Genomic DNA, 12,507 nt, shown 5'->3' on the forward strand with positions numbered 1-12,507 from the left:
CTTAACAATTGAAGATAGCTTTAAAAAACAATAGCACCAGTCTGTCCAGGCCATCCTTATAGCTGTAGGTGACATGTATTACTCCAAATTGCAATCCCCTAAATACTTTGGGCAATGGAGCAAACTTTTCAAATGTCATGATTTAATGGATTTTGAGCTACAAAAATAAAGTAACAGATTTATGAATAGAGACTAACGTGATAGTGCCTCTGCAGATACGAGAAGGAATAAAATGAATAATGCTGTGCGGCACGTATAAAGCTGTGCAGCGGGAGACACAGTTCAGAATTAGACTGGCGTTTCACTACATTACATCAGGATAGATTATATATGTTGAGTTATTTAACATGTTCTAACTTCCTGGAATTTGTTGTGCCCGTTATGTGCTGAATGCTTATGTAATTTTTGACAACCTGGACAGTGCAGCACACGTATCCCCTCTTTTCCGACTTTCAATTGTGTGATAGTTGTGCATGTCCCATAAATTTTGCAGCTTGTGGTGTGTCTGTGAGCTTCTGTGTTAGTATGTGCCTTGTGTGGGATATATGCATTTTCAGTGATTCCAGCTTATTGCTTGTATGCTCAGTACATGTGCATTTTTTTACAAATCAATGATGCTTTGATGCTTCCTTTCTGCTGTTGTGATAATGTATGTATGGATTCAAGCTAGCCTGGCTGATGAAAGGTAATACCCAGAAACCGGTCCCAGGATGCTTGTTTCCGGTCCAGGGAGGACCTGGCTTGGATGTTCGGTCTAGATTGTTCCCAAGAGGCACAGGGTCAAGATTGATTTGCATATGGCTGGGTCTAAACTGGGGTGGCATGGTGAGCAAAAGAATGATGGATTTAACCCAGATCTCTTGAATGGGGGTGAATGTATGATTTATTCAGCATTCCGTACATCATTTGTTTGTGTTGGGATAATGTAGTCATTGATTGGTCAATTGGTCTTATGCTAACATCTTGAAGTTCCAAAGTGTGCTAATGCTAGATATGGAGGTGTGTATTATGGCGGTGTGTAAGTGGCTCATTACATCTTTAGGCATGTGACTCAATGGGAATCATTCCTTTCTTCCAAAGGTGCCATTATGTGATGATATTTTTGGCTTCTAGATCTGTGTGTCTGCAGCTGATTACAGCTATTGTCAAAGGTGTTCAAGGCATTTAAGCAGGAGATCAGGAGATCGATATGTGGTGGACAACTTCCGCAAAAAACAAACCAAAAATTCTGCTTGAAATTCCCCCAACCCCACACCTAAACACAATGGGCCTTATTTATGAGGCCTTGTGACAGTTTTGCGCTGCCGTTGCACCACTTTTTGTGACACATCGGCGGCGTAAATCATGCCCCCCTGTTTCGTCCTATTTACTAAGTGAAGCATTTAAGCAGATGCGTCACTTTGTAAACCCCTGTGCTACATTATACCTGCGTCAGGTATAATGTATGCGGAGGGGCGTTCCCACGCAAGTAAGCCTTGTAGAAGTGACGCATTGAAATCTATGAGATTGCACTGCGCCACTTCTTGGACGCAAATGCGTCAAAAACTTACGACTGCCTCATTGCAAGCATAAGAGTGATGCAGTGCTATATCCATAGCCCTCGCCCCTGCATTGCTGAAGTTGTGTCACGCTTCTGACACAGCTCCAGCAATGCGTCATTTTTGCACCGACAGATACGTCAGTAAAATTGACGTATCTGTCATTCCTTACGACATGATGAGTCATACAGTAAAAATGACCCATCTATCATGTCGCAAGGAGGGCGAAATAAAAAGAGATGCATCGCTGTTTTCATGTAGTGATGCGTCACTTTTCATAAATGAGGCGCGCACACACACACACACACACACACACACACATACACGCACACACACATACATTCAATGAAGCCAGACTTATGCATTTATTGAATTTTTAATACATGAAGAGCCACATCAGCAACAACATAACATCAAGTAAAGCACATCATGGGGAGGTACATCAGTAGTGAGTCAGAGTGTATGACACGCCGTCATAAATATGAGACAGTTGGGGGCATAACAAACATAGGTACATTCATTTAAGGAATTGCGATGAAAGAATATTGCCATATCGCAAGTGGGGGGCAAGAGCACATGACCTGGTTTGAAAGGGATAGGTTGGTGAGATGTTTAGGGTAATAGCATTGATCAGTCTGGAGTGTCAGGGTCTAGAGTGAGGAGATAGTCCCTAAAAGGCTGGCAAAAATATTTAGGAAGAGATGTGAGTGGCTGTAGCTGTGCATAGTCCCCACTGACGTCGCTGCAATGGGTCATACTTGTGAGCCATGTCATGGCAGGGGGGACATGGCTGCTTCCCCAATGCATCACAATTTCACACTTGACAAGCAGAAGCGCCATTGACATGAGCCGGTGAACTGACTTCGGGACATCGCAGGTGTATCCTAAAAGCGCTATAAGGGGTTCCAGCGCAACTGCTACCTCAGTCATGGCAGCGATATGGGAAAAGATGGAGGTCCAGTAAAGACCAATCTGGGGGCATGACCATGTCATGTGTGCAAAGTCTGCATTCAGGGCGGAGCATTTGGGGCACTGGTCAGAGAGTGTGGGATCAAATTTTGCGATACATCAAGGGGAAAGATATGCCCAGTGAAGGAATTTAAACTGTAGCAGTTTATCTGTTGTTGACTGATACACGTTGGGTCTGGGAACAGCAGTAAGACCAAACCCTATCTGTAGGAAGGGAGCTCAAGTCTACAGCCCAAGCCTCTCTAACTCGAGCTGTGGTGTCGGGTTTCATGGTGATGCAAATTTGGTATAGCCTGGAGACCAGGCGGTCTTCGTTGGTGTCCAAAACAACAAGTGTCAGTGGGGGAAAGTCATCAGGTGCCAAGGGGTATGAAGATATAAGGGAGCGCAGTGTGTTATGTAGTCATTTAAGCACGAGATGATCCATGTTTGAGTCGTTTTGAAAGTGACTGTCGTCAGCATGCGTCAGGACGTGTCCATCTAGGAAGATGTCTCCCATGGTATGGAGGCCAGCACTATCAATTATAAATGCTCTAGACGTCAAAAATAGGAACTTTAAAGTTACTTTACTACATTTTTAGGCCAGTAGATCCATGAACTCAGATACCTGCAGCATACTGTACAGATCAGTTCACTCTCAAATTTTAGAATTTCTTTGCTTATTTCAAACGGGCATTATAAATGAGCTAGCTGTGTCATGCAGTGCTGTCATTTTCATCATACAGAGGGTTTACAAAAAACATTCCGGTCTCTGTAAGAGGAATTCCTTTCAGCGCCTCTTCACCAGAGTACAAGCCTTGAGGATCCTACAGAGACAAAAAATATAAATTAATGTTTACAAAAGCAAGCATGGCATCAAAAAGAACCTTCTCTACGAACAGGGTGAAAAAACGTTGCATGTGCTTTGATCTGTGCGGTGTACTTTTCACAGTCTAATCACGAAAGGCTGAGATTAATACAACATCACACACATCACTCTTCTCTTCTAAGTGAGACACTAAAAGTTCAAAGATGATTTGGGTCATGTGCTCGCGGTGCATAGGAATCAAGCTGCCCCTCACTGATAAGGCCTGAAAAGGCAAATACTGGTTTGGGGTAGCTTGTGTTTCCAACTAGAAAGTACCTGGCCTAGCAGCTCAGGATGGACTTGTCCTACTGGAGCAAGACCAAGACTGATTTCAATATAGCTGGTCTATAGCTAGTCTCTGGAGTGGGCAAAAAATGATGGACTGGAATGCGCCCAAAGCAATTAACATTGGCTGAGAATAATTCAAGCATTCCAACCATCACTTTTTCCTTTTTCTAAATCAAGGACCATATGTATCAAAAAAGAGTTTTGGGATTCTCAAACTGCGATCTTTAGCAAATCGCAATTAGAGAATCGTAAAATGCAATGTATGTTGGATTTGCAAAAAATTGAGCAAATCCTACATATTCCTTATTTGCAAATCGCAAATTGAGATTCGCAATTAAGGAATACTTTCCCATTCATTCCTATGGGCTAAGAGGCCCATAGGAATGAATGGGAAGACATTCTCAATTTGCGATTAGCAATTAGAGAATCGCAAATTGAGAATGCAATTTCAAGGTTGCAAGGGTGTCAAAAGGGCACCCTGTTGCACCCCTGGAATATGCATGCGTGCATTTTTAGCGCACATACATGCCCTAAGGGCATGTATTTGCAACATATGGCACTTTTAAAAATTCCAAAAACTGCTTTTTTGAAGAAAATCTCAAATTACCACCAACTTATTACCACCAACTTGAAGTTGCTGGTAATTTGCAAGGAACCAAAAAGTATGTGCGCTGGTAGTGCAGTTTAGCATACAGCTTCTTAAAGCATCTTCCTGTGGAAGAGGTCACAAATATTTTTTTCTCGCATGTAAAATAGGGTTCTGTTAATACATTTGGGGCCATAAGTATCAAGCCTTTATCCTGTTGGCAATTCTGAGAATCTGCCCGTTTGCAAACGGGATAAAGGCGTGATACATATGGCCCCAAATGTATTAACAGTACCCCATTTTACATGCGAGGAAAAAATATATGTGACCTCTTCCACAGGAAGATGCTTTAAGAAGCTGTTATGTTATGTTATGGTATGGTATAACAATTTATTATGCGCACTACTACACAGAGGTGTCTAGGCGCTAATGGTCTGCCATGCTGTGTCAGGAAAAGCTAATTTCTAAAGAGCCATGTTTTGAGCAGTTTCCTGAACTCAAGCAGGGATGAAGTCTTCCTTAGGGAGAGTGGAAGGCGTTCCATTCCTTTATAGTGTTGTAGCTGAAACTCCTTCCCCCCCACCAATTAGTCCTTTTGATTCTAGGGGTGGGCATCAGGTAGGCATTAGCTAAACAAAGCAATCTGTTGGGGGAATACCAGCTAAAAAGGTCCATAAGAAATCGTGGTCCTTCTCTATGCAATGCCTTATACGCAGTGCAAAGAGCCTTACATTTGATCCGCTGACCAACTGGTAGCCAGTGTAATTCCTGAATGCCTGCTCTGAAAGACTGGCATTTAGAAACATCCAAGACCAGTCTAGCCGCGGCGTTTTGTACTGCCTGCAACCTTCTAAGTAAATTGGATTGTAAATTAATATACAATCCATTACAGTAATCCAATTTGGATAAGACAAAGGAGGTCAGTACTGTTTTTCTTGTATTTATGGGAATAAAAGGCAGAATTTTACATACAATTCTGATAGTGAGGAAGGAGGAGGAGACCACCTTAGAAACTTGGGACTTCATGTTGAGTTTTTCATCTATGATGACCCCCAAATTCTTTGCCTTGGCTACTTGTATAGGAGTAGGGCCCAGTGTGTCTGGCCACCAAACTGGTGACCACTGAGGGGAAAGGTTTCCAAATAACACCACCTCAGTTTTTCCTGAGTTCAGCATCAAGCAGTGCCTACCCATCCAGTTGATCAGGGTGACCATACAGTCATGAAGTTTGATGGAGTAGTTGATGTCCTTGTCCACTACTGAGATAACCAACTGAGTGTCGCCGGCATAAGAGGTGTGAATTAGATCAAAGCTTCTAATCAAGGAAACTAATTTGGAAACATAAATATTTAAAGCGTAGGGCTTAACGAGGACCCCTGAGGCACCCTACATGGCAAGATGAACGGTGCAGATTTAAAATTGCCAAATTGCGCAGATTGAGTTTGATCCGAAAGGAATGAAGTTAAAAGGCAGAGGGCCCTTCCTCCTATCCCTATGGTTTTTAGGCGTTCGACCAAAAGCGTATGGTCCACGGTATCAAATGCTGCGGACAGGTCGAGGAGAACGAGGGCTGCCGGCCCGCCACCATCTAGTGTCTTATGGATTTCCTCAGGAGTTTTTATTAGAGCCGTCCCGGTACTATGGCCCGCTCTGAAACCAAACTGACTCTGGTCCAAGATTTCATTCTCTGCAATGAAGGTGGAGAGCTCAGTATTTAACAGTTTCTCAAAATATTTAGCAGGAAGTGGGAGCCTTGCAATAGACTGTAGTTGGCAGGATCTGTTATGTCCAAATTTGCTTTTTTTCAAAGAGGCAGTATGCATGCCTGCTTCCATATCGAAGGAAAGAGCCCTTGTGATAGCATCAGATTAAACATATTAGTTAGCAGTGGACTAATAATATGAATGATGCTTTGAAGGATCCTAGGGGGACAGGGATGATCAGGGGATCCTGATTTAGTTGTTGAGAGAAGTGTAGCTATTTGCACGGAGGAGGCCGAGGAGAAATGTAAAAACGACACTTTGCCTGTAGCTACTTGTACTGTGTCATTAGCAATTGATTTGTGCTTAGCAAATTGGTAAGTGGGCAAGAGTGTGACAAAAATGTTGATTAGAGTTGGCGGTGTCATCCTTGGGGACTGATAGTAGGTTTTTTATCATCTTAAAAAGTTCCTTACTGGAAGTACCGGCCTTTTCAATTTGCATCGTAAAGTACTGACTCTTTTCAGCAATTAACTTTTTCTTGTGTAATCTGCACTTTGTATAGATCTTTTTCCGATGCTTCATAGTGTTTCCTCCATCTTCTTTCCTGCCTTCTACATGCTTGTTTATCTAATCATAGGGCCTCCGAGAACCAAGGGGCTGATGGGACTTTCCTGTTTTTATTTATCACTGTGGTAGGTGCTACAATAGCAAAGTTGGACTCCAGCCATGCTGTGTAGTTTATGGCTGAAGCTTCTACTTCCCAGTTCAAAGCAGGTTGGCTTTCTAATAACTGGTTTTCCAGTGTGCTCTGGTCAATTTTATGCCACAGTCTGCCGAGGGTCTTACTGCTAGACGTATTACCAGTATGAGATCGGGGACGATTATAACTAAATAAGACAGCATAGTGGTCAGTCCAGGTCAGGGGGAGAATAGATATCTTAGAGATAGCTGGGTTGTTAGTAAACAGTCCATCTAAAGTGTGTCCTGCTAAATGGGTAGGATAATGTATAAGCTGCTGCAGTCCTAATTCTGATGTGATGTCAAGGAGCTCCCGTGTATCCCTATCATCTAGAAGATCAAGATGAAAATTCAGGTCACCTAGGATAGTGAAAAATTTAGATTGGAGTCCTAATTCTAATAGAGGATGAACCTTAGTCAGGAAGCTATTTCTGGGACCAGGTGGACGATGTATTAGTATTCCATTAAATGTCTCTTGATCAAGAATAGAGATTTTAAAATGGATTTCCTCACATTCTGGTGTAGGTACGAGTGAGCAATGTGTATTGAGCTCGCTCTTATGAATAATTGCAAGCCCCCCCCCTTTTTTAACTTGTCTATTCTGTCTAACCGCTTTATACCCATGAGGAACTGCGATGTTAAAATACGGATCAGATGTTTGTTCGCCCCAGGTTTCAGTCACAAATAAGATATTCAATTCATTATCAGTAATAAATTCCGTGATTTCGTGCTTGTGTTTAATCAACGACCTAGCGTTGATAAGTGCTAACTGGAGCTCTAAGATCTCTGTGGCTGAGGTGGGCAGGTTTTTATTGGGTTTAGGCGTTGCCCGGGTGCTCCTGAAAATTTTGGTAAGACATTCTGGGCAATGAAAGAAATCTGCACTTAGCAGTGCTTCACAGGAAAACAGCATACATGCCTTACTCCTAGGTCAACGAAGAGCGTGGAGACTCTCCCCTGAATATTTTAAAGTGTGCCTAGCTTCAGTAATTAGTCTAGGGGTTCTGGCTCTAGGCCCGGGCCAGGCGCAGGCCGTATTGCCTTAAGCGCGCCTTCGGCACGCCTGCGGCGCGCATCCTCTCCAGCCTGCACTTAAATAAGTAGTAATTAAATAGGTACACTTGGAAACTAGAGCGTCAGCTACAGCTTCAACCGGGGCGGAAGTGAGGCCCCAGAAGTGTGGGTACTAACTGGTCTTCCCTCCGCAACAATCGGTACAAACCGCGGCGGACCGGGAAAGCCAGGCAAAGATCCAAACAACAGGTGAATTGAGCGCTGTCACAGCGAAAATAAAAATGAGGGCATAATACAAGTAAAATCAGTGGTTAAGCGAGCTAAAAATTATTTAAAACATCAAGACAATAGCAGCAGCAGTTAATGGAGGGCTTTACAAAACTATTTAAAATTTTTAAAAGAAGAGATCAAGAGGAACAGAGTAACAGAAAGAGCGTAATCGCACTGGTTGCTAAAAAAAAGCGTAACTGACTCACAGCAGTAGGAGACCGCTGTATGCTAAACCGCACTACCAGTGCACATACCTTTTGGTTCCTTCACCAGCTTTGCTCCTATGCGCACTTGATAAAGACTGCTGACGAAATTACCTTGGGACTGTGTAATAGGCCCATGTTTTTATTTTATTTTAATGAATAATACTGTTATTGAGGCAATCAGTGCCTTGGCTCCACATTTGTGATTCAGTACCCTCCATCACATCACACAGCCCATATACACTTGCACCCCATCCATGGACTACTTGGTGAACACGCCAGACATTGCTTAGTTATCTAACGGGAGATGTGGGGGCGATCGAGCGCCAGATTATTACAGTAGAAGAGGCCTTAAATCCTGGACATCCAGGCTCAGAAGGGCTACTGAACTGGCTAACATATCAGGTGAAGGGCCTGTACCACCCATAGTAGTACCGGGGAGTATTCAGGGAAGAAATGGCTGTGTTATAAACACAATAGATAACATATCAGGCAGTGATTTAGAATCCGATAGTCAACCACCGACCAAGAGAGCTAGAAATCTCGACATTTCAACACATACACGAGGGGAAAGGGTCCTAACAGACACAGAGAAAATTCCTAAGGCATTAAAAAAGGTCACCAAGAAGGACAAATCACTACAGACACAAAACGTTGTGAATGGGGGGAAACAAACAGCCAGTGCTAACATACGCACACAGAATGAGGTGATAAAGTTAAAAACCAAACTGGACGCTCTAGACATCTTTCTCAGGGAAAGCCTATGTAGCTTAACACATAAAATCGGTTCAATGGAGGAAGCGTTAGCTAAATGTTTAGCCAAACTTCAGTCCCCCAGTCAAGAATTAACAACTGCGAAAATGGGTATCCAGACTCAATTTAACAACAATGAGAGAGGTAATAACACTCACTCTGTCTCTGGCCGCCCCGAGTAAATATCACTTGCCCCACACAACACCGTCCAACACTTTCCCACTGTTACTCCCACGGCATTCTTACCCACTACCTTGATTGCTCCAACAATGCCCAAATACTCTTTAGCGACAAACGGTTTTATTGCTTCTAGCCATCGGAATGAAAATGTGGAACAGAGACATATAACACGTCTGGACTTACCGCCTGCCGCGACACCTTTTGTGGTGGTTTTGACCAATGTCCCTAATTTAAAAAAAGGGGGTAGTTGAAACGTGGGAGATCTTAAGGAATAAGTCATTACATTGGCTCGGGGTCAGGACTGGCATCACCGAGAGGTTATTTGATGAATTTAAAATGGTCAGAAGAGTGAGTTGAGTGGGAAATGGACGTAAGAACCGGACGGGAGACTGTGTTGTGTTGACCTTTAAAACTCCCCCTTTAGTACAACTTATCCTGAGTAGAGCCGGAAATCATCCCATCCTTGGGCAGGGCGTTAACTTAGTCCCTTTAGGCTACTTTTATCCACCCATATCTCATATCGTCCCAATAGATAGGGATCATCAATCCACGTACCATAGGCATTGGTCCAAACTCCCAACTCACAATCGTTTTGAGGCCCTGGCCAACCTCGAGTCAGTGGACTGACAACAAAAGGATGGTCCTACGCAGCCAGAAACTTCAGGTTTAGAGAAGGTCCTATCGAAAGAGTCTGTGTTGGTGACCCCAGCTAGAAATGAAAACACCGTTCCACAAGACGATACTAAGTTAATGAGCATAGAGACCACCAATTACACAGCTCTAAATACCATGACTGCCTCCATCGTATCCCCTACCACACATATTGGCAACACATCAATGAGCAAGGATGAAGGAGGGGGGGATAATCATCATACAGGAAGATTAGACAAATGTCAGTTCTTGTTTTGGAACGTGGCGGGAGTGAAATCCAAGGTGACAAATAAAACGTGGTTGGACTTTGTGTGCAGATTTGACATTCTTAGCCTGCAAGAAACCTGGGTGGAAGGGCGTATCCACATTAGTGGATATAAAACCTTCCATACTCCAGCAGTCCCATCATCACATGGTAGTGCAAGGGGTGGTCTCTGCACATAGATCTCTAATTATTTGAACATAGGAAAAATCGTTCTAAATGTGTCAGATCCGTTTTATCAAATCATTACCCTCCAGATAGACAAAGAGTTTTGTATAGCATTAGTGAATTTCTATAATAATGCTGCCCCTGAGCAGATTGGGAGAATCTTGAGACAGATGAGCAGTGAACTGTACCAGCTACAATCTTGTCCATCCAAAGAGATCTGCATCATCTGGGGAGGGAATTTTAATTCATCTGTATGTCAGTATGTTAACAAGGGGGTTTGTGGTATAACATATGAAAAAGGCTCGGGTTTCCCCCATTTTCCCCATACTTTGTATGGGGATTTTTTAAGTGCTATTATGTTTTCACTCGACATGGGTTTTGCCAACAACTTATGTTCCCCCTCTGTCCCTTTCCAACCCACTTTTAATGGCCGAGGTACTTTCTCGACGATAGATTTCGTATTAGCATCAAGTAGATATTGTACTCGCATTAAGGATTTTACCACACACGAGATCGCATTAAGCGACCATTTTCCTATCGGAATTGACGTGATGGTGCTTGATAATATCATAAACACCAGAGGTACTTCTACCCGCACCGTGGATAATATCATACTAAATAGACAAAATGTCTACGAACTTAAATGGGTTAATGTGGACTTAGACGCATTCATTCATAAAGTTGTCACGTCCTGTAAAGATATGCTTCTATCTTGTTTAGATGAAAAGTCATCCCACCAGGAAATTTTAAGAAAATGTCTCTGTTGTCACAAGCGTCATTAATGAAACACTGCATGTCAAAGCAAGAAAGAACACGAAACACAAACAAGGGTGGTTTGACAATAATTGCACAAACGCATATTCTAAGCTTAAATATTCTTTACATGCAACAGTAAAAAACCGGGAACAGATTAGACTGGTAAGATGCGAATATAAGAGGGCAATAAAAGCAAGGAAGAAGGCCCTAAAAGAGGAAGCCTGGCAAAACTTACATTGTGGGGCAGTTAATCACGATTCTTCCGCCTTTTGAAAGGTGGTTAACACCCCATTCCTAACTGAAGGTGATAAAGCAACCGTAGAGATTGCCATCCCTGAACATGAATGGATGTTACACTTTGCTAGGTTATATAATAACCCACAGATAGATGAACAGGGATCCCCATTAACTGGGGCTGAAACTGAGATCTCTGCAATGCATATAGGCTTACCTTTACATTTTACTCTTAGCGAAGTTAATACGGCCATTATTTCAAGTCTGGGGGGAAGGCGGCTGGGCCGGATGGCATTCTGGTAGATCTTTTTCAATCGAACCTATCACTATGGGGGCCACTTTTAACGCAGGTTTTTAATGCATGCTGCTCCCAAGGTTTTTTGTCAACCTGGTATGAATCAATATTTGCCCCCATTTTTAAAAAGGGCGACAGGTCAAACCCAGCCTGTTACCGTCCTATATTATTACTGGACTCCACAGTTAAGATTGTGGGACGTGTATTGCTAGATAGTTTACAGGTTTGGGTGCAGGACCAAAACATATTGAGCGATTTACAATATGGTTTTCGCAAGGGTGTGGGAACAATCGAACATGGTTTAAATCTACATATTTTACTAGACAAATATACCAAGGCAAAACGGAAAAGGCTATACCTGACTTTTATTAACCTAACAGCGGCTTTTGACTGCTTGATTCACGAAAAGCTGTGGTTGGTTTTTAGCAGGGATGGGAGTAGATGTTTTAATAATTACATTTTTAAGGCAGCTATACTCTGGGGCCAGGGCCAGGGTTCGTTATGGGAGGGGGGGGTGAATGCACTAAGCACTTTAAAGTGATGAGGAGTCAGACAAGGGTGTATTATTGCCCCGTTCCTTTTTACACTATATATAAATGAACTACAACCCGTCTTGGTCTGGGAATGTAAGGACTTACCAGCTGCAGCAACACGCCCTATTCCGGCACTCATGTACGCGGATGATGCGGTTCTTATGGGTCACACACCGATCGGTCTCAAAAAGGTTGTTAATGTTTTTACAAATTTTGTGTCAAATCTGGGTCTTACTGTGAACTGCACCAAAACATTTGCAATGAATTGTGGAGCAGGATCGAGAAAGAAGACCAACACGCTTTTTATTTATTCAAAGGCAATAGAGCATACTAAAACTTTCTCTTATTTAGGGATTTTATTCGACCAATCTGGCACGTGGTGGCCGGTGTTAAAAGCAAGAAGGCTGCTTTTCATCAAATCTATGATGGCCTTATTAAATTTTAGCAGAAAACTAGGAAGACATCCCCCTGCGGAATTGTTACAGATCTATAGGGCAAAATGTGTACCCATCGTAACCT

The 12,507-nt window shown here is 42.8% G+C and overlaps 1 protein-coding gene across 1 annotated transcript in view; it reads right to left on the reverse strand.

Annotated features, from left to right (window-relative positions):
* Positions 1-1,898: 1,898 nt before the first annotated feature.
* Positions 1,899-12,507, reverse strand: part of AMN (amnion associated transmembrane protein) — a 175,196-nt gene continuing 164,587 nt past the window's right edge. Inside the window, exon 12 of the mRNA XM_085626328.1 lies at positions 1,899-3,313. Within this exon, the coding sequence (XP_085482454.1) occupies positions 3,203-3,313 (111 nt within the window). The 3' untranslated portion in view covers positions 1,899-3,202. The remainder of the gene's footprint in view (positions 3,314-12,507) is intronic.

Source organism: Triturus cristatus, chromosome 9, assembly GCF_964204655.1.
Source record: "Triturus cristatus chromosome 9, aTriCri1.1, whole genome shotgun sequence".
Taxonomy (NCBI): Eukaryota; Metazoa; Chordata; class Amphibia; order Caudata; family Salamandridae; genus Triturus; species Triturus cristatus.